At 46.4% G+C, this 23,773-nt stretch overlaps 1 protein-coding gene across 1 annotated transcript in view; it reads right to left on the reverse strand.

Annotated features, from left to right (window-relative positions):
* Nucleotides 1-5,205: 5,205 nt before the first annotated feature.
* ccsapb (centriole, cilia and spindle-associated protein b) overlaps nucleotides 5,206-23,773 on the reverse strand; it is a 48,298-nt gene continuing 29,730 nt past the window's right edge. Inside the window, exons 4-6 of the mRNA XM_084307939.1 lie at nucleotides 9,166-9,261; nucleotides 8,453-8,664; nucleotides 5,206-7,027 (exon numbers count right to left, since the gene is read on the reverse strand). Of these exons, the coding sequence (XP_084164065.1) occupies nucleotides 6,842-7,027; nucleotides 8,453-8,664; nucleotides 9,166-9,261 (494 nt within the window). The 3' untranslated portion in view covers nucleotides 5,206-6,841. The remainder of the gene's footprint in view (nucleotides 7,028-8,452; nucleotides 8,665-9,165; nucleotides 9,262-23,773) is intronic.

Genomic DNA, 23,773 nt, shown 5'->3' on the forward strand with positions numbered 1-23,773 from the left:
GGTTAACCCTTTCATTACCACACTACAAAGGGTTAACACTTTCACTACCACACTACAGAAGGTTAACCTTTCGCTACCACACTACAGACAGTGTGGTAGTGAAATGGTTAACCTTCTATAGTGTGGTAGTGAAAGTGTTAAGAGGTACTCCCTAATTCACTGTTTTCGAATTATTTACATAATCCAATAATCGTTTCTCGTAAATCAAAGATTTAGCGCTATTGATCTTGAATTTATATAAGTTGGAGGTTCTTCCTTCTCCTGCTGAATTGAAAAATATGATCTCCGGGCGGCTGGGTGGCGCAGTGGGCAAGGCGCTCGCCACTAACGCAGGATATACTGGTATCCTACTGGAGCCCAGCTCTCGGCATTGCTTCCGGCTTGGCCGGCCGTCATACTAACACAATTGGCAGTGTTAGAGGGTGGGAAAGCCGGTGGGTGGGGATTGGACGTTGTGGACAGTGACTCCTACAGGTTGGTTGGGTGACGCCTGTACAGCAGAAACAGGAAGTATCGGGGGCAGCGTGAGCCTCCCACGTACTCCTCGCCACTGAGAGTTCGAGCTGTCTGGTGAAAAGATGCGACAGGCTGCCTCCTCGTGTACCGGAGGGGACACGTGATGCAAGGCTTCTATCCTCACTACAGCCGACCAGTGGGAGGCATAGTCTAGCAACGTTCAAGACAGGGGAGGGGAGAATTGGAATTACGAAATTGGGATGAGAGAAAAATAGAAAAATAAGGAGAAAAAGTGGATAAGAAAATAAAAAATAAATATGATCTCCAACCATTGTGTTAACTTGTAACTGTCTTAACTAATTTGATTGTTTATTCTTATTTTGTTGTACCTTTGTGTATCAATTTGCTGATAACTGTGTCTTTGTTTTGTAAGCTCGTCGTCACTGTAAATTAGGGTAACCTCAGTGTCTTACGAGTTGAAATAAAGGTTTGAAAATTTAAATTAAATTAAATTTGGTTCAGATTTCTTGCATGGTTTTCCTGATAACGCTTCATTACCTTGTCCTTGAGTAAAGCTCATTAGGGTAAGATACCGCTGATCCCCCCTTTTATGGTAAGTTGACCATTTTTTAACAGCCGTGGGTTCCCAGACCTTATAGGAAACCTAGAGAATTAAAGATTCTCTACAGTGCTACATGTCTAGACATTAGAACAACTCACCAGTCATTTAACGTTTTACTAGCCATAGTAAAACAAACTACTGGCGGGCTAACAAAGTATGTACTGTATACAGGAGAATTGACAAACTAAGTGGTACCTTGACGTGCATGAGTTATAGATATGATATGCAGACTATGAGAAGGTTATGTGGACAGAAGGCTGAGGGAGAAAGTATGTGCATATGTGAATATGGTATGCAGACAGACGTGGATGTGAGTGTGTTATGTGGAATATGTGAAGGCTATGTGTATGTGAGTGTGTTTGTGTGTGATAAAAAGAGAGACAGAGAGGTGGAGAGAGATATGAGTGAAGTCTAGAGAGCGAAATATTTCCCCTGTCAATCACCCTCACATTTCCTCCCTGTGCTTTACGTCAGTAAGAAATAAGACATAAAATCAGTGTAAAACAAGCAGCAAGAGCATAGCATAAAGTGGGATAAAATAATGCAGATATATTAATCAAATCATACAGAACCTCACATTCAAATAGGCTTCTGTAATCATCGCTGAACACCACAATACTATCAGGAATAAAACATGGCTATACACTTTTCCAAGGCGAAACACAATACTTCTACTCCTAAATATATGGGAATTGAAGTAATACAACATCCACACAGAGAGGAAGACACAAACTCTATGTTCCTAAAACTCTTCTGGATATATGAACTTGGCACTTTGGCCTTAGAGGCCTGAATGAGGACTTTGACAATAGACCATTTTTGTGAATGAATATATATCTAACACTGATGTTTTGTATTTTGTGTTCTTCATTTTGGAATGTTCTTTTTTATATATGATGTTACATTTTCCCTGTCAAAATAATAGATAGTTTTATAAATATAGAGGCGCCTCTAATATAGGTAGTATATCCTCTTAAGCCCTAGCCATATTTTCTGAATATTTTCCTAAAAGTACATACCCCAGTAAATGGAAGATTGCTCCACTTTTACAAGGGGTATTTGCATGTTATTGGTATTTAGGGACATCTATGGACCTCAGGGAATGTATGCCTGAGTAAATTGTAATGAACCAATGTACAATTACAGTGTAATTTGTAATTTTCCATCTTTGACAGTGAATAACACCAAGCTAACATTGACCAAAAGTAAACTGCGCTCATGCAGCACCTTATCGAGATCAAGTGTACTAAGGACCTAAGCAAATGAACAAGGGGCAGATGATTTACAGGTTTTTTTGAGATAAAGTACTGAAATTTGCCATCCGGACACATGCAATTCGAAATATGAATATGTATGGCCAAGTCATACATCTATGGATCGGGCCAAATCTCCTCTTTCTAAAGGCAGAGTTCAATCTGGATTTAGTACCACCAGGTGCCCGTTACAGGGCAGCAAAGACTGTGAATGAAATCTACTGTAAGTACAGTTACTTTTGTATAATGTCCACAGCTCCGACATTTTTTACCCAATTGCGACACGTTTTTTTTCTAGACGTTCACAGAAATCTAAAGAAACTATACACGTTGTATTTTATGGCAATAACGTTGAGGTTTGTTCGACCTGTGAGATATAAACACGAAAATCACATCAATATTTCTAAAAGTAAAATAGTTGGACTTCCACTGTCGGCGGCTGGTGTGAGCTGGGTAGTGTGGTTTTATGAAGTTTAGACGTCCATCAAAAGCCCTGGGTCTCCCCTTTCTTAGGACTACAACGATATCATGAGTGCTTCTTCTTCTCGCATCTAAATCATCCATTTTCCGGTGCAATGTGCAGAGATTTCTATAAGCTCATATTTCGCTAATAACACTTAAAATCATTGGTAAACAAACAAAGTGCTGAAAATATACACTTTGACTGCTGTTTTGATAGGGTTAGGGTCTTTACTCTTGGCTACATTTGAAAAAGAAACTCAATATAACTTAATACTTAAAATAATATTTATCTATTTGTGAGTGAAATAAATCGGTACCGGGCTATTGGGGGTACATGATTTGTATATGCTGTGATTTTCTTCATGTACCTTTGGTATATATATGTAGCCTGTATATATAAATATATGTACATGTAAAATATGAAATAGTTTGCTACAATTTGACTGATGGCAATGTGCAACAGGTTATGTCACCTGTGCCTGCTGTAGTATGGATTATGGGTATTTAAAGGAACACACCAACATTATGGGGAATGCACTTACTTGTCTTCTCCAGAGTCAGAGGAGGAGATAGATACCAATTTCCTCTCAGTAGAAAGCTATCTGGCTGCAAGCTAGCCTAGCTTAGCACAAATGAATGGAAGTGGATACAGACCAGCTAGCCTAACTGTTGGCCAAAAACACCTCCCCCAGAGTTTTAAGCTATAGGCTAGCTGGTCCATATCCACTGTGCAGATCTCTCTGTTCAACTCAACTCCTAAACTTTCCTAGGCCATGGAAATAACATATTGGAATCCTTAATTTGGGTGGTGTTACCCTTTAAGACGCGAATACCTTGAAGAACACTTTAGAAAGGTTCCTATAGTGATTTGGTTTCAATATCTTTCTTTCAGCGAGAATAGTTTTCTGGGACATTGGATGGCAAGCTATATATTATGAAAATGGCTCAGAATACCCTACTTATTGTCAATTTACCTTGGCAAATCCTACAGACAGCCTCATGAAACTGTACCATCAGAAACGATGTAGTTTCTGATAGTAAAGTTTCATGAGGCTGTGATTATCCTAGAGGTCACACTGGGTAATTTTATACAGTGAGGTCAATCTTCTTCTTTTTTTATATAAATGGTGTCAATACTTTGAAATGGCGACATGGGGACTAACATCATTACACATGAATGCAATTGGGCTCATTGGAACCACAGGTCTCAGCTTTCCAGCCAAACAATTCATGCAATTCCCACTGTTTAGGGACCACAGTATGACGATAGGTGAAAATAGGAGACTCTTGTGGTTTCATTGAGGTACCTTGAGTTGAAAGGTCAAGGGACCCCTTTGACCATGCCAATTCTTCACCTCAAAATGTTGCTTAACTTTGGAGCAGTATTTTGCTGCTTCAACAGTAAGCTAGCATGATATGGTTGCTATCTAATGGATTCCTCAAGGAATCTAGTTTAACTCTTTATCTTTAAAACTGAGCCCGCTATACAGCCTCTGACAGTAATGTCAACCAATATCAAAGAAGAGACAGTGGGTGACATTGCAATGATACATGTATTTATGACATTTCAGTGCTAGACCTCCATCAGGCTAAATCATTTGTTCATCTTATTATATAGTTCAATGGTTGTTGTGACCAAAAGATATGTTGCTGGAAGATCACAGGACTGTCCTGACTGGGTCTCAGCGGTGGGAATCACCAGAGGCCTCATGATACGATACTATCACGATACTTGAGTCACGATACAATAGTATTGCGATACTAAAAATATTGCGATATGCTGAGTATTGCGATATTAATATTGCGATATATTGCGATTTATTACCTTTTTTCAACTGCAAAGTAAAACTTTGTCAACATGTTTTATCTAATAAAATAAAGTGCAGTCTGTTCATCTCACTTCAATCATTTTTATTGCAGAACATGGTATTTTCTCAAGCAGACAGATGTAAACACTGTAATCTGTGTTGCATGTACCCGTTTGTATTAGTCATTTTCCAACTTAACTGAATGCACACGTGTGTACTGTACTATTACAGGTATTGAAATGAACAATGCAACTTCCTTATACAAAAACATATAAAATACAAAAAGAAAATATATATATTTTTTTATAAATAAATAAATATCGATACTTGGCATCCCTGTATCTATACAGTATCGCCACGCAAAGTATCGCGATACTACTACGTATCGATATTTTTCCCCACCACTGTGTGCTATTTAAAGGCCCAATCCTCAATTAAAATGTTGTTTTAAGCTAAAGTAATTTTTTTGGGGGGGGGGGGGGTCATTAACCTCTATGAAAACATCTCATCTTTGCCACATTCAAATCTGATAAAAGCTCTTTGAAGACACCATGTCCACATTTCTGGCTATTTTGTTCTTTGTTTATTCCCTGACACCCTTGTTTGAGTATTAGCTACTGAAGTGATGTGTTTAGTTCTTGAGATAAATTGTAAACTGTATCTAATAATAGTGACAAAATCAAGTAAATCAAATTCATGTTTAAAGGCTTTATTCATCCTGTGCAATTAATCGCTGTGGGACCTGTCTGTTGTCCGGGCAAGATGAGCAGTGGAATGTTTCTTCAATGGCTCTTACAATAAATAAACTATGTCAAAAAATACAAATAAAACCAACAATAAATAATAACAGAGAACATGGCAAATATATAGCCTATGAAAGGAATGGGGTGTGCTGAGAGCAGAATGTAGATGTATCCATTCTATTCCACTATAGCTATATTTGTGCGATTGGGTTTAGTTCTTATTTATTTATTGATTGAAACACTGACCCACGCACTGATCACATCCCGACTGGACTACTGCAACAGCATTCTGTATGGCACATCCACCAAAATCCTCAATAAACTACAATATGTCCAAAGCTCTGCTGCTTGCATGCTCACCTCCACCCGCCGCTTCAACATCACCCCCATCCTCCACAATCTCCCCATCAAGTACAGGATTCAGTTCAAAATTCTACTCATCACCTTCAAAGCCCTCAAGATCCTGGCCCCCTCCTACCTCTCTGTCCTCCATCTCCACCACACATCCTACCCGCTGCCTCAGGTCCGCAGATGCTAACCTCCTCCAACCCATCAGAACTAAGCTCCGGACCTGGGGGGGCGACAGGCCCTTCGCTGCAGCTGCCCCCACCCTCTGGAACGCCCTTCCCAACCATATCCGTCATGCAGACACTCTTTCATCATTGAAAAAAGCCCTCAAAACCCACCTTTTTACCATTTCTTTCATCCTATGAATTCCTTCTTCTCTTACCTTTTCTTTTCTTTTTCCCTCTACTAAAACTGTAATGTATTGTATTGTTTGTTTTGTAACGTGTCATCATCCAGGTGGAAATGTCAGACAAACAGGCCGAGATCCGCTCAGAGACATAGGTATCTGAGGGAGGAAAGGAGGAGGAAGAGCATAGCAGTGATATGAGAAGGCATGAGACGTGATAATAAGGTTACCCATAGATTTGGTGTAGAGAGAGAAGAGGAGGAGGAGTCCGAGGACCAAGCCCTGGGGGACACCTGCCTGTGTAGAGGGTGGGTGGCAGACAGGGTGCCTATCCATGATACTTGGTATGAGTGGTTGTCAAGGTAGGATGACAGCCATGCCAGCGCAGAGCCCCCAGAACTCCCATTCCTTGCGAGGGATGTGAGGAGGATCTAACGGTTGACTCTGTGTAGAAGGCTGCTGACAGGTCCAGGAGAATCAGAACATAAGAGAGGCCTTTCACTCTTGCTAAGTGACCAGTCTAGAAGCCTGACTGATTTGGGTCTAGGAGGGTCATTCTGTAATAACTGTGATGAAGGCAGCGACTATGGTTTCTGTAACGCTTTCATGGATTCATGCCTCGAAGCTACAGTGCAGCCACTGTGATCACTTGTAGTCTCCGGTTCCAGCATCCGGCACCTCATCAACATGGGTGCACATTTGTATATTAGTATAGGGTACGAATGTAAGTAAATAGAATGTCCTCACAATTATAACAAACCCCTATGAATGTGTGTGTGTGTGTGTGTGTGTGTGTAGGTGTCCTATCGGGAGCGAGCAGAGAAGCAGTGCATGTACTCGGTGAGCCAGGGGTTAAACTCTGGAGCCACTCTGGTTCTGATCTGGTCCACCACGTCGGCTGACTTGGCTCTTCTGCACTCGACTTGCTGGGCCTGGATCTTCCGCTCCACCTCCCGCCTGGTCTTGGCACGCAGCGCTGACTTGTGGATCTGGGGAGAAGGGGAACGTACACACACACATACATGAATGGATGAATGATTTTATTTCGGTCTTCTTTTACAAAGCAATGTACAGTAGTAGGACATTTATAAAAAGAAAAGAGAAAGAAAGCGACCGAAAAGGTGTAGGCTGAAGCCGAGGCTTATATTGCCTACCCTTTTTACATTACATTATTAATAAAAAGAAATTAAACCATAATTCAGTACATCATTTTGTAAAAACAAAAACAAAAGGTTACGAAAGTTTCATAGTTTTAGTGTACAGTTTAATATACAAAACATATACACATTTCTTATTTTTTTTGTCACGATTTTAATACAGTTGTTATAATAAAATGAATTACGATTATAATATGGTTTTATATTTATGTAGCACCTTATATTTGAATAATTTCTTTGTGTACGAATGTATGTATCGAACTACAAATGTTTTATTCGTTGTCACAGTTATTCCATAGTTTTACCCCTTTAACAGTTTTATATAATATATTTGTCCTTGCCTTTGTGATATTGAAGACACAAGTTCCCCTGAGTTTATACCGGCTCTCTCTAGTTTGGAACAACTCCTGAATGCAGCTTGGAAGTGAGTGGTTATGTGCTTTAAAGGTACATGTATCCGTACCGAACCGAACAAGTTTCAGTGTGTACCGTATCGAACGACTGTGTAGTGTACCGAACGAATACAACGGTATGTTAACAACTAAGTAACGACTGCCCACCGGGGGCTGTTTTTTTCACAATTCTTTTTTTATCCACTTTTTCTCCCATTTTTCTATTTTTTCTCCCATCCCAATTTTCGTATCATCCAATTCAACCCTCCCCTGTCTTTGAACGCTGTTTCTTGCCTCCCACAAGCCGGCTGCAATGTGGACTAAGTCATACATAGCATAGCACGAGTCCCCTCCGATACTCGAGGTAACAGCAGTCGCATCTTTCCACCTGCGTGGCTCGATCTTTCAGCGTCAGGGGTCTGGGCTTTGGAGGGGCCCCGCCCCCATCACTTCCTGATTCTACTGCGTAGGCGCACCAACCGACCTGTAGGAGTCGCTGTCCACAACGCCCGATCCCCACCCATCAGTTTCCCTCCCCCTAATACTGCCAATGTGTATTAGTGCGGACGACCAGCTAAACTGAAAGCAATGTGGAGCGCTGGGCTCGAACAGGGAGGCGAACCTGTTCGAGCCCAGTCTCCAGTATTCGTGGTGAGCGCCTTGCCCACTGCACCATGTAGCCGCCCACAATCTTATATAATTATTGTATTTCTTTTTTTTTTTTTTTTTATACAAGTCGACTGTTAATCAAATTTTCATTCAATCAATCACAGCACATCATCATCTGTATAGATAGTGGGGTTGTTCTTTATCCCCATAGAGAGAGAGAGACACACACACACACACACACACACACACAAACTACCTCCGTAGTAGAAGAGACAGGGCCCACGTTGTGTGTCTTCCTGCCAGCCATGTCGGCCTGCCTCTCCCCCCAGCCGTACAGGGCGAACGGATGCCTGTTTTCCTGTGTGTCCTCCCTGGGCTTCTGCGGCACAACAGGCCTGACCGACGGGCCACGCTGGTGGGGTTTAGAGGGTTTGGTCTGTGGATGTCCGGGGCCTGGCGAGCCTCTCTCTATGTGCAGGAGACAAGGAGATGTCTTACAGTGTTATAATACTAAGAGCAGACAACAAGGAGGGGTAGTACAGTCTTATAATATTAAGAGCAGACAACAAGGAGGTGTCTTACAGTGTAGTGATACTACGAGCAGAAAACAAGGAGATGTCTTACAGTGTAGTGATACTAAGAGCAGACAACAAGGAGATAGATGTCTTACAGTGTAGTGATACTAAGACACTCCAATTAGAAAAATAGCAGATCCCCCAATTAGAACAATAACAGATCATATAATTAGAACAATAACATATCATCCAATTAGAACAATAGCAGATCATCAAATTAGAACAATAGCACATCATCCAATTAGAACAATAGTAAGTATTTGTTGGCTATGTCCAAGAAGCTCAGAGGATTCCTTCACCACTGGTCTGGTTAGTGCCAGGCTAGGGGGGCAACTTCTGTTTAAATGCAAATAATTGATGGATACAACTAGGAAACGCACGTATAACAACCTACCTTGTTTTCTCTCACTCTGCTGAGGTATTAAGAGTTTACTGCTCTCCTCCTCTTCCTCTAGTACTCTGGCCTCACCAGCGTCTGGACTCTGAGCCCCTGAGAGTGGAGGAGGAGGAGGAGGAGGAGGAGGAGGAGGAGGAGGAGGAGGAGGAGGAGGAGGAGGAGGAGGAGGAGGAGGAGAGTAGCGGGGAGAGGAGAGGATGGCAATAGAGGAGAAAGCAGGAAGGTAATGAGGAGATTACAGAATACTCACAACAAGGCTGTCACAATTAGACATAATCATAGGACAATTTAGGACAACTTCAATAAATAAATAAACAGTGTTACAAAGGGTCAGATTAAACCGAATATATATATTTATTACTTGAGATATATTGTATAGTATTTGTATATCGTCTGATATCCCTTGTATATTCTTTGTGCATATACACGGAATATCCCTTTACCTAGTACAGGCCAGACCATAATATTCGTTCTCCTATTGGACAGCGACCCCCTAGGCGCCACGGCCATACCCCCCAATGTCTAGTTCAAAGTCACCGCTAAGACATGTCTGTACATGCCCGGCTTTGCGCAGTAATATGGGACAGAAATGAGGCTGGTACTAGATTATTCACCTTACGTATAAATACGTTGCAGGTGGATACAGCAGTATGTTAACCAATAAGTTGAAGCCTCACACCACGATACAACGTGCTGTGAAGGGGGCCCGTTTTGCCCCGAAATAGAGCCTTGAGACCGCGTGCGAATTGATAGCTGAAGTGTCAGAGTTTAACGCTGTATCGTCGAGTTCGACCTATTCTACTATTAAGTAATAGTCTATTATGTATAGTGTATCGTGCGGCTACCGTTCTACAGTGACCAGCATTACCAACGTTTCATCGTACCGAGCTAGTGTGCTTATCCAGGCTGGGCGGCCTAACCTTGTGCCGTCATCCGAGGAGCCCTAGACGAGAACCGTGTGGATATGTACACTGGATAACCTACACCGACGACTACAGAGCCCTTTTCGGCTGGATTATATTGCTTTGGTCCTGTAGCTGTTGGAGCAGAGAATCGTCTACCCCACTACCGTGTGGGATTTACCCTGTGAGGAGCACCGTCGAGCCCGCCTCTAGGACTCTGAGGCTGGCTAGCTTTCACCCATGCGGCACTGCACACCGGAGAATAGCTGTTGCTTTGTCTACGGGTCAAGGGATTATTGCACTGTCTCCTGTACCTGGAGTCTCCTTATTCCTCGTTGATCCAGACTTTTGCTACCGACAAATCCTCTCCCCTGCTGGCTTACAACCGGAGGGAACCCCCCTAGTATCTCCAGCTGACCTACTAGTGTACCATATATAATTCTTATGCTACAGGTGGTATTAATTATCCCCTTCGTAATATGCTCATGGACTTACGCTCTTGACCTATTCATGCACATTCTTCGCCTTACAAGCGCAACTCTCAATCTTAATAAATGTAAGATAATCTTGGTGCTCTTCTAATAAATATTATAAACAGTACTTTCTTGTTAAGCCGTGTTATTGTGTGGGTGTTCATCTCATATACATGTGTACTGTATGGCCAGTAGTAATGTACATAACTCAGTAGTGGTTTAATGATACCATACTTATTCAATACAGTCAGGGAATTGTACCCCTCAGTTACAATTGGTCCTTCGAGCCGGATGGTAATTAGCGTAATATTAATATAATATTAATATTGACATGGCCAACGATGAACACTCCACAAACGGTTCTCCTAAGCTAGATCGCCCGCAGCGCAGACGGCAGCCACCTTCTTACCTAGAGGACTACGCTGCCAGTCTACTACCTAGCTTTATACAGACGTTAAACGCGGAAAAAGCGGATAGTAAAAGTATGTCAAACCCTACCGATCAGGCGACCCTGCCAGTAGAGACCCTAGTGGGTTCTAACGTAACTGACCAAGCTCACGGGGGGGACCAGGAGGGACATGACATGACTTTACCCCCCGACAACGTCAACGGGACAGCCCCCGGAGAGCTCCAGGATAAAGAAAGCGCTCCAGGGACGGAACCCGACCCACTACCAGAAGAGACGCGCACCCAGGAGATGGACCTCCTCGGAGCGCGACAGGAGAACGGATCTCCAACGAGCACTGCCAGAAGCCGATCACCTCCATCAGTGTCTCCCCCCAGCGAGGCGGACAAGATGCTGGCGCAGGCATTTATCGCCACCCTGGCAGCCTCCACTGAACGCGATCGACTCCAAGCACAGACGCTTAGCGAGCGCGAACATTCTTCCATGGAACAAGAGCGCCTCCGCGCGCAACACCAAAGTGAGCGCGAACACTCTACCATGGAAAGAGACCGCCTGCAGGCTCAACAACTGAGTGAGTGCGAACAATCTGCAGACAAAAGAGAACGCTTCCACGCGCAACTCCAAGCGCAAGCCCTTAGTGAACGCGAACACTCTGCGACCGAGCGAGAGCGCTTCCAGGCGCAGCAAAGGAGCGAAGACGACCGCATACGCCTGGAGACCAGACGCCTCCAGACGGAAGAGAATATGGAAAGAGACCGCGCCGAAGCCCAGCGCGCCGCCGCCGATGCACAGCGCGAAGCCGCCAATGCACAATGCGACGCAGCCCAAGCCCAGCGCGAAGCAGAGCGCGACCTCGCTCACATCAAGCGCGAAGCCGAGCGCGACCGATTACAAGCGCAGATAATGGAGCAACTGATTGCCAGGGCAACCCCCCCTCCCTCCGCACGGAGCTCCAGGGCCTCGTCAAGACAAGGGTCTAGGGCACCTTCCCCTACCCGAGCAAGCGACCCGGAGCCCGGCCAACAGAAAGAGCCTATACACGTCTCCGAACCCCCTCCCCGACCGGTCCATGCGAGACCCAGCAACAGGGAAGAACCGGCCTACGCCGCCGAGAGACTGAATAGACGATTGCAAGATCTAGAAGACCTAGCAGAGGAAGAAGAAGAGGAAGAGGAGGAAAGTACCAGCCCACGACAGCACGTACGGGGAGACTCGCCTAGGAGGCCTCTCCCCCAACGCTCACCGATGTGCCAGCCATCCATGGCATCGTACCTTGGCACACCGACGTTCCCGGACTTCACACACGAGGACAGAGCACAGTACACAGAGCTACGAATGTGCTTAGAGACAATGATGTCCGATGTCCCCGATGAGACGTACAAGTATGCTATCCTACTCAAGCACCTGAAGGTGCCCAGAGCGCATAATATAGCGCTGGCATATTCCAACTCAAGTACCCCATACACCGCGGCTCTAGTAGCCCTCGACCAACGTTACGGACGCATATGGGACTACGTAATACAAGAGATAAGGAATATTGACCGTCTACCCCCAGCCACAGACAATCGCTCATTAGATGACCTCTCTATCAAGGTACAATCCCTGGTAGGGATGCTGGGGGCACAAAAGGAAAAGGGTAGGCACGAACTGTACGCGAACTCTAATGTTGAGAGGATATTAGAGAAGCTTCCGCCCGCCCGACAAGAGCGCTTCAGGCGGCAAAGAGACCACCGTGATCCCAACGGTCTCGAGCCATCCCTCCTAGACCTGGCCGACTTCCTGGCGAGAGAAGTCAGCAGCCTACGACTGGATACGTTCGTGCGGAGCGTACCAAGCTCCAGAGAGGGACCTAGGAGATCAAACGATAACCGCAGGCTGGTGACCGTCATGCACCAAGCCGAATCAGTACCGCGTAACAAGAACCACAGCACCCCCTCGACGAAAGAGAAGTGGAAGATTGTATGCCAGTACTGCGAAAAGGAACACTGGCTGTCACACTGTGACACGTTCAAGAAGATGACCGCCGACGAGGTGAGTCAATGGATAAAGTCCAACCGCCGCTGTTACCGCTGTGCGCGCAGTCACATGGCAGCCGAGTGCCGCTTAAAGAAGAGGTGTAGTCGGTGTGACGGAGCCCACTTGGACGTTTTACATGACAGTAACAGAAGAAAGCCCGCACCCTCAAGCAGCACAAAGGCAAGTGTTATGTACATTGACCCCGCCAGCAGCGGGGGCGCCCGGGTGCTCTTGAAGGTGGTCCGCGTAACATTAAGCTACGAGGACAAGGTCATGGACACCTACGCCGTCCTTGACGACGGGTCAGAAAAGACCCTTCTCCTCGCGTCCGCTGCGGCCCAGCTGGGGCTGCGGGGGACCGAAGAAACGATGACGATTCGGACTATAAGAAGAGACCTGAAGACGATCAAGGGTGAGAACATCTCCTTCACTATCGCAGCAAGCGGGCAGCCAGAGAGACGGTATAGGATCACTAACGCTTTCACCAGCCAAGACATAGGCCTGTCGCGGTACACCTACCCCATCGCCAAGCTGATGGACAAATACGTGCACCTGCGTCAACTACCTATACCGCTCATAGACGGCGCCACCCCGACCCTGCTGATAGGATCTGACCACGCACACCTCATCGTCCCGATGGACCGGGTCCACACTGGGCCCAGAGGCTGTCCAGCAGCAGTCGAGACCCGCCTAGAATGGACACTACAAGTGACAGAAGAAGACACCGCCCTCTTACAGCACGTCGAGAGGCTATGGACACTAGAGACAATGCCCTTTAAGAACGAAAAGAAACACATTAGTTCCAAGGAAGACATTTATGCCATAGCCCTCCTCGAGCAGGGGACAAAGAGAGTCAAAGTCAACGGAGTGATGAGATACGCAACTCCACTCCTGAGGCGAGAGGGTATGCCTACCTTCCACGCCCCAAAAGAAGCGACAGAGCGGTATCTATCGAACACAGAGCGGCGCCTAGCCAGAGACCCCGCTCAAGCTACTGTGTACCGCGCTGAGATTGACAAGCTAATCACAGCGGGACACATAAAGAGAATTGACATTAAAGAGGCCGATCAGACGACCGAATCATGGTACGTGCCGCACCACAAAGTCCACCACAACGGCAAGGATCGTATTGTGTTTAACTGCAGCTACCAGATCGGATCACAAAATCTGAATAAAGAGCTCTTGCCCGGCCCAACACTCGGCCCCTCTCTACTAGGCGTGTTGCTACGTTTCCGCCAGAACAAGGTGGCCATCAGCGGCGACATCAAAGGGATGTTCCTGCAGGTGCGACTAGTGGAAGAGGACAAGCCCCTGCTGCGGTTCTTATGGAGAGAGAGGATCGGGGATGAGCAACCATCCATCTATCAATGGGAAGTCCTCCCTTTCGGAACCACATGCAGCCCATGCTGTGCTACGTTCGCACTGCAAAAACACGTCGCAGAGGACCCAGCAGCTGATGAAGAGGTCCGACAAAGTGTAGGAAATAGTTTCTACGTGGACAACTGTCTGCAAAGCGTCTCGACGCCAGAAGAAGCCGAGGCCCTCCTACTCAAGCTCCGCGCCTCTCTGATCAAAGGCGGCTTTGATCTCCGGCAGTGGGCCAGCAGCGACCCTCAAGTATTGCGCAGCCTCTCCCCAGAGGACAAGGCAGCAAGCAGCGAGACCTGGATGGCGACCATCCCAGGAGAAGCCCAAGAAATGACACTAGGACTAGTCTGGCGCTTCAAAACAGACTCGCTCCATTATAGACACACACCCCTGACCAAGGAGCAGGGAAGGTCGATTTCACTACCGACCACAAGACGGAGTGTATACAGAACACTCGCCAGACAATATGACCCGTTGGGATGTATTCTACCTTACACCACCAGGGCAAAGATGATTGTACGAGCGCTATGGGACAAGGACCAGGGCTGGGACGACCCCATACCCGACCACCTTGCTTCCACATGGAGAGAGTGGGAGACAGAACTCAGCTCGCTCCCAGGTGTCAACATACGCCGCAGCTACTTCCCACCCACAGTGAGGCCGGAGACGTGTCAGATGGACCTGCACGTCTTCAGCGACGCCTCCGAAGTAGCCTACGGTTCGGTGGCCTACTTGCGGGCCCGAGAGGAGGGAGGAGAAATACATACTGCCTTCATCCTGGCTCGCTCAAGAATAGCCCCTGCAAGCAACAATCTATCCCGCGTCTAGAGCTCTGCGCAGCCCTAGTAGGAGCGCAACTCACCACGTTAATCCAACGTGAACTCACCATCCCGGTGCAAAGAACAATCCTGTGGTCAGACTCCATGACCGTACTCACATGGATCCAGTCCGATTCGTGTAGATACAAGGTCTTCGTGGGAGTCAGAATCACAGAGATCCAAGATTTAACAGAAGCAGCATGCTGGAGGTATGTGGACACAAAGCAGAACCCAGCAGACGTCATCACACAGGGAATGTCCCTGGATGACCTCACACGTCACAATCTCTATAGTGACGGTCCCGAGTTCCTCAAGCTCCCGGAAGAAGAGTGGCCTACACCCACCCCACGGGAGGCGAGTGAAGAGGAGGCAGAGAAGAAGAAATCTATGTTCTGTGGGTTGACACACACACTAGTCCCCACAGATCCCAACATAGACGACTGCCCCACCCTTGAGAGTGCGCAGTTAAAGACATTCCTGTGGCACCACCCTGAGGTTCCGTCCACTACTGACATTAATGCAGCTAACTACGAAGAAGCAGAACTCCTTCTGCTACAGCGAGCCCAAAGAGACTCGTTCCCCGACGAGCTAGACTGTCTGCAGGGATCAAAGCCAGTCCCGTCAGACAGCAGACTGCTCCACTTGGCCCCTGAGAGCGACGCCCATAATCTCCTCAGAGTGGGTGGTCGTCTGAGGAGGGCCCCAGACTTAACGGATGACGTCAAGTTCCCGATAGTCTTAAACAGCCGACACAAGGTCACAGAGCTCATCATAAAGAAATACAACGAGGACGTGCACCACGCCGGGGCAGAGAGAGTCTTCGCTGAGATCAGACGTCGCTATTGGATACTGCAAGGAAGAGAAGCAGTACGACGCTTCCAGCGAACCTGTCTAGACTGTCGCAAGTGGCGAGCACAGCCCAGTATACCCCGGATGGCTGACCTACCCCCCTGTCGCCTCCGACTCGGCGACAAGCCCTTTCACTCCACCGGTATGGACTGTTTCGGCCCGCTGTATGTGAAGAAAGGAAGAGGGACGGAAAAACGGTGGGGTATTGTATTCAAATGCATGACCACCCGAGCGATACACATAGAACTCCTTCCAACCATGAGTACGGACTCATTCCTTATGGCCTTCCGGAGATTCACATCGCGGAAAGGAAAACGTCTATATTATTGTCTGATCACGGGACAAACTTCAAAGGCGGAGAAAGAGAGCTGAGAGAGAGCTTCCAAGCTATGGGCCCAGAACTTAAGACCCACCTCGCTCCCTCTCAGATTGATTTCCAGTTTAACCCCCCGAATGCACCTCACTTCGGTGGAACTTGGGAACGAGAAGTACGTTCAATAAAGACAGCCCTGTACGCCGTGCTTGGGGCCCAGACCGTGGCGGAAGAAGTCCTCACGACAGTCCTCATGGAGATCGAGGGAGTATTGAACTCAAAGCCCCTCGGTTACGTCTCAAGTGATGTAGCAGATGTCGACCCAGTCACCCCCAACACTCTCTTGATGGGGCGGCTGGACCCCGCGCTCCCACAGACAGTGTACAGACCTGAAGAAGCGAACGGCCGAAGAATGTGGAGGTACAGTCAAGTATTGGCTGACAAGTTTTGGAACAGTTTCCTCCTCCACTATCTACCGTCTCTACAGACCCGCCAGAAATGGGTAAAAGAAAGAGACAATTTGACGGAGGGCACAGTCGTCATGATTATCGACCAGTCACTACCCCGAGCTATGTGGCCGGCCGGCCGCGTAAGCAAAGTGATCACTGGTGCCGACGGAAAGGTCAGAGCGGCAGAAGTGCTCGTCCAAGGGCGGACATACACCCGACCCGTGGCGAGGCTGATAGAGTTGCCAAGGCTCTCCGACTCTCTTAGTGACGACCATGACCCCCTGACTTTGTGAATTGCACTACTCCTCACAACGGACATTGAGTAGTGGACAGTGCGGTTAATCTGTCTCTGCTTATCTAATTAGGTGCGGACTAATTAGGAGGCAGCTGTTACAAAGGGTCAGATTAAACCGAATATATATATTTATTACTTGAGATATATTGTATAGTATTTGTATATCGTCTGATATCCCTTGTATATTCTTTGTACATATACACGGAATATCCCTTTACCTAGTACAGGCCAGACTAGTGTTGTCACGATACTGGAATTTCGACTTCGATACGATACCTTGAAAAGTATCGATACTTCGATACCATTTCGATACCAAAAAAAAAAAATTATAATAATTTTTTTTTTATTATAATAATTTTTTTTTTTTTTAACAAATTTTGCTTTTGTTGCTGGTTGATTCTCCTCAGCTTCTCTCTGGTACTATACGAGAAGATAAATACACTTTTAAAACCCTTTGTTTATCTTTAGATCAGAGAGAGAGAGAGAAAGAGAGAGTGGCTGCTAGAGATTTTAGGTCTACTGAGCACACGTACCTTTCTAGTTGAGAGAGAGAGAGAGAGAGAGAGAGAGAGAGAGAGAGAGAGAGAGAGAGAGAGAGAGAGAGAGAGAGAGAGAGATCTCCGGAGCTATGCTCGGAGCATTTATTAACGTTACATTTTCAACAACATTGCTGCTAATTGGACACTTCATGGAGGCGGGGTAACGTTGTGTCGAGTTCATGTGTGTACTGGTGTAGGATGGGCTCCGGCTCCGCTAGACCTAACGTTGGAAATGGGGTAGTTGTGTCGAGTTCATGTGTGTACTGGTGTAGTGGGCTCGGCTTGACGTTACTCCGTTTCCAACGTTAGGTCTAGCGGAGTAATAGGTGGCTAGCTAGCATTAAGCTAACGGAGGAACGACAGCTAAAGTGCACTTTCTTCAACCTCGAACCTAAATTCCTTAGCAACCCGTGTTACCAAGTAAACAAATCACGGAACGATAGCCTAGTACTACTAACGTTAGCTCCCAGAACGATAGCCAGTTAGCCCGCACCAGCCTAGTACTACTAACATTAGCTCCCAGAACGATAGCCAGTTAGCCCGCACCAGCCTAGTACTACTAACGTTAGCTGCCAGAACAATAGCCAGTTAGCCCGCACCAGCCTAGTACTACTAACGTTAGCTCCCAGAACGATAGCCACGACAGCTAACGTTAGCTAATAATAGCGTTGTTTACAAACTGAAGACAGGGCTGCGCTGCCCGGCTGTGAGAGGGAGGAGGCTGCAGCAGCTTGTGTCTGTTGCTCTGAGCGAGGAGGAGGAGGAGGCGGAAGGGCGCTCTGGCAGCGCGTCTGTCTGTCAACAACTTGCGGGAGCAAGCCAGCTGGTACCGATACTGCAGAAAGTATCGGTACTTCGGGAAATGAGTATCGAAGCCGTTTTAAATATTCAGTATCGATATGTATCGATACTTCGATATTTTTGACAACACTAGGCCAGACCATAATATTCGTTCTCCTATTGGACAGCGACCCCCTAGGCGCCACGGCCATACCCCCCAATGTCTAGTTCAAAGTCACCGCTAAGACATGTCTGTACATGCCCGGCTTTGCGCAGTAATATGGGACAGAAATTAGGCTGGTACTAGATTATTCACCTTACGTATAAATACGTTGCAGGTGGATACAGCAGTATGTTAACCAATAAGTTGAAGCCTCACACCACGATACAACGTGCTGTGAAGGGGGCCCGTTTTGCCCCGAAATAGAGCCTTGAGACCGCGTGCGAATTGATAGCTGAAGTGTCAGAGTTTAACGCTGTATCGTCGAGTTCGGCCTATTCTATTATTAAGTAATAGTCTATTATGTATAGTGTATCGTGCGGCTCAGGGCTGTACGCTAAGCTTTTTCACTAGGGGCAACCCTAAATGAGAAATTTAGGGGCAAAAAATTATTTTTTAGGGGCAAATTTTTAAATAACAATTTTACCATTATTTATATCGATTGTTTTTGATTTAAAAAAAATTATAATAATAATATTTATATAATTTTTTTTTAATAAAATATATATATTATATAATCATACTTGTAGTTGTATTATCTGCGAGACATCGCCACCACGCAACAAGTCAAAATGCTCGCTATATGCAACCAGCTCCACTGTCTGTGTGTACTCGAGTAGCCTCCAGCTACGGCCAGGATTCTCCGGAGCTGCAGCTGGACCCTATACTGTAGCCTCCAGCTACGGCCAGGATTCTCCAGAGCTGCAGCTGGACCCTATACTGTAGCCTCCAGCTACGGCCAGGATTATCCGGCGCTGCAGCTGGACCCTATTGACTATATTGAGCGTGCCCTCAGCTCGAATACGCATCGACTCATAAGACATTGATATCAGGAGCTATCTGTAGCTACTGCTATATAAGACAACTCCTCGGTGAACTATTTAGTTTAATGGGACGTTTCGTTTTGAACAGTGAGCTAACGCGAGCTATCATGCACTACTAGACTTGCTGCAGCATTTGTTGATATCAGGAGCTATCAGTAGCTAGCCGGCTGGCAGGCTCACCGAGGTCCCAGTGTCCCACTAGAGACTAGTGTTTACAACAGCGACGGGTGCGGGAGGGCTGGAGGAGCAGCAGACGCCGCAGCTCTCTCCGTGTGTCTGAGTTCAGTTCAGTTCGGCTCACTATAGGAGGTCGAACGCGTCGAAAATATGAAGCAATACTAACTTTACTTTTCTTCATAGCTAAATCAGACAGTCAGCCAGTCTATCAGAGTGAGTGCTCAGTCGATTGTTCCCGCTGATCATGCCTGCTGAGTGCTCACTCCTCAGCTCGCGTGAGTGACGTCATCGCGTCATCACACGCCTTGGATAATTTAGGAGTGAAATGCGAATGCAAGGCTTGAAAGCACTACTCGCAAGCCCGCCCCCAGATAATATTTACCAATCGCAACGGCCAATTAAAGGGGCAATTCGCGATCATCTCATCGCAGTGTACAGCCCTGCGGCTACCGTTATACAGTGACCAGCATTACCAACGTTTCATCGTACCGAGCTAGTGTGCTTATCCAGGCTGGGCGGCCTAACCTTGTGCCGTCATCCGAGGAGCCCTAGACGAGAACCGTGTGGATATGTACACTGGATAACCTACACCGACGACTACAGAGCCCTTTTCGGCTGGATTATATTGCTTTGGTCCTGTAGCTGTTGGAGCAGAGAATCGTCTACCCCACTACCGTGTGGGATTTACCCTGTGAGGAGCACCGTCGAGCCCGCCTCTAGGACTCTGAGGCTGGCTAGCTTTCACCCATGCGGCACTGCACACCGGAGAATAGCTGTTGCTTTGTCTACGGGTCAAGGGATTATTGCACTGTCTCCTGTACCTGGAGTCTCCTTATTCCTCGTTGATCCAGACTTTTTGCTACCGACAAATCCTCTCCCCTGCTGGCTTACAACCGGAGGGAACCCCCCTAGTATCTCCAGCTGACCTACTAGTGTACCATATATAATTCTTATGCTACAGGTGGTATTAATTATCCCCTTCGTAATATGCTCATGGACTTACGCTCTTGACCTATTCATGCACATTCTTCGCCTTACAAGCGCAACTCTCAATCTTAATAAATGTAAGATAATCTTGGTGCTCTTCTAATAAATATTATAAACAGTACTTTCTTGTTAAGCCGTGTTATTGTGTGGGTGTTCATCTCATATACATGTGTACTGTATGGCCAGTAGTAATGTACATAACTCAGTAGTGGTTTAATGATACCATACTTATTCAATACAGTCAGGGAATTGTACCCCTCAGTTACAAACAGACAAACAAAATATACAATAAAATAGGCAACCAAATTATCCAACGTAGAGGGATATAGGTGTACTGCTTTGTTGAAGAGTCTCTGCCAAATGAGGAAGAGGAGGATGGAGATAGTGGAGATGAGGAAGAGGAGGATGGAGATAGAGGAGAGATGAGGAAGAGGAGGAGGGTGGAGATAGAGGAGAGATGAGGATGAAGAGGAGGAGGATGGAGATAGCTGAGAGATTAGGAAGAGGAGAATGGAGATAGAGGAGAGATGAAGAAGAGGGGGAGGATGGAGATAGAGGATAGATGAGGAAGAGGATGGAGATACAGGAGAGATGAGGAGGAGGATGGAGATAGAGTGGAGATGAGGAAGAGGGTGGAGGAAGATGATGAAGGATGAAGAGGAAGTAGGGTGGGTGGGGCAGGAAAGCACAACAAACATAACATGAATGAATGACATGAATGAATGTCATGTAGTAGTAGGTGTAACAACAACCAACAATGATTAGCTTCAACTCTGAATATTTAGGTGGATACTCAGTGCATCTAAAAAAACGTACATAACATGCCTGCAGTTCAATAACCCATTCATTTTATACTTTTTTATACTAGTGTAATTGGCGTACAGGACCGTGCACAGACATTTTGGGGGCTCAAGCAACAAAAGGTCACGATCATCTTTTATGGGAGGAGTAGAATGCCTATTTTAGGGTACCTCTATTTTGATGGATATTGTAGGGAGCAGGGAGGTGTATGTCACTTTGTCACCAGTGGTAGTGGGTGTGTCTGTCTGGAGGTGTGGGTGGGTGACGTGGGTCACCTGGGAAGAAGGGTAATTAATTAATCACCTGTGCCTAGGAACCTGAATACCTGTTTGTTTGTTACAGAGAGAGGGTGAGGCAGGGTGCCTATATTTCTGTTGACTACGATACGTTACTCATTTACCATCGAAATCCATATCATCTGCAAGAGCATGTAACCGAAAGCAAAATAAATACCCTTGAACTGCAGCTACGGACTCAGGCTCATTCATTGGACTTGCGTGTCGGACAGTTACATTTCGTTCTTGTTCTGCGTTCTGCTATGCTCTTTTGGACAACTCATCAATACCTACCTAGTGTATTTACTGAAAGCTTTTTGCCACATGCACCTTAATTTACCCGGCCACGCCCATTTCCGGTTACGTATATATAACCGTGGGGCATGGCCGTACTCATCCTTCCCTCATCTTTCATTCGGAAGTGTTTTAGCTACAGTAGGGCTGGGCGATATAACGATAACGATAAATATCGCGATATATTTTAATAATCGATATCGAATATCGAAAAAAAAAAATCGAATTTTTTTTTTTTTTTTTTTTTTACCTGCAACAGGGCAGTTTTCAAAACCAGAGACAGTGGACAGACTTGTCTTTCTTGCCTGCAACTTAAAGTAATGGCTTTGCTTGTCCAAATGACAATACTGACCAAATTCAGATTTATTTTTCTCTTGTCCATTTATTTTGTTTGCTTTCTAATTTAAAATACATTTTGAAACCGTCTGTACACAGTAGGCTATGTGTGCTAGCAGAACTAGACTCCAGTCACGAGTCACAGTGCACATGTGCGGTGGTTTGTCCACCAAAAAAGCGCCAAAAGATCGAAAATAAACTAGCAGAGCCAGAACTGTTCAACTCCTCTGGAGCCACAGCCAGCAGAGAAGCCGGTTTACTTTAGCTTTTAAACCAGCTGCAGCCTGAGAACTGGAGTGTGAGGGGATGTAACACTAAAGATGGCGGCAATGACAAAGAATTGCTGCAAAATAAACATACATCTGTTGTTAAAAAAAAAAAAATAATGTTTTTTTTTTCTTTTTTTTTATATATTTATAACAATTCGATAATTATCGATATCGAGAAATAAAATAAAATTATCATATCGTTATCGCGATATGATTTTTTTCCATATCGCCCAGCCCTAAGCTACAGGCACGCTGACAGTGGAAGTTTCTCTTCTTTTTCTCTCTCTTAGTATTTTTGCTGTTTCTCGTGAGATGGCATCGCCAACCGAGACCCGAGGGGCCTTTCTTGGGGCTCCACCAGCGCTTCTCCCTTGCGACCTCCGCCGTTCGCTGCGGGGGCTCCCTACTCCTGCGATCGTGGCGAGAGGGTGAGCCCCGCCGGCGTCGAGTGCGTGCCGCCCGGAGGCCGTTGAACGCCCCTCATTCATGAGGAGGATCTCCGGCCCCCGGCGTCCCCATCGGCAGACCCTCGTGCTCTCCTGCCATCACATCCAATGGAGACTGAGGATTACATGGAGGAGGCGGGGGGGGGGGGGGGGGGGTTCCTCTTTGATGCCTCGCTGGCAGAGTCGGGGTCCCGGGCCACCTGCCCGAGGGGGCAAGCGAGGACGCTCCGCACGCGGCGGGAGGTGATGGGCGTGGCACTGAGCCTAGGCTGTGGTTCCCCCTCCCTCCCTCCCTCCACCCCTCTCTTCTCCTTTTCTCTTTCACCCAACCCCCCGTTCCCCCCCCCAAAAAACTACGTTCCTTTCAAATAAAAAGACCCCCTTTTGAGAGTGGCAGGTTTTTGTTGAAACAACGTGTAATCATTTCACTAATGTGACAATGAATGAACGGAGTGACAATGAATGAGGGCTCTGCTACCTTTTTTCTGATAAAGTAAAAGTATAGCGGGCGGCAATTCTTGCTTATGAAATGGAGCCGTGGGGACTCATGTGGACACGTTTTAAACAAACGAAGACCCAGAGCCCACGGTTGGTGGCTAGCTATCGTGTTTTGGCTTTTCAAGCAATAAAGCAGGCATATGCTTGCGTATGTTTTTCGCTTGTAAATCAACACGCGGCTAGAGACACTGCTCCTTTTTTCACCTTGTATGTTTTTCACTTTACATGAGGTTGGTTGGGGGGGGGGGATATAAACCCTTCCTTTTGGGT

Source organism: Notolepis coatsorum (assembly GCF_963971535.1).
Source record: "Notolepis coatsorum genome assembly, chromosome: 2".
Taxonomy (NCBI): Eukaryota; Metazoa; Chordata; class Actinopteri; order Aulopiformes; family Paralepididae; genus Notolepis; species Notolepis coatsorum.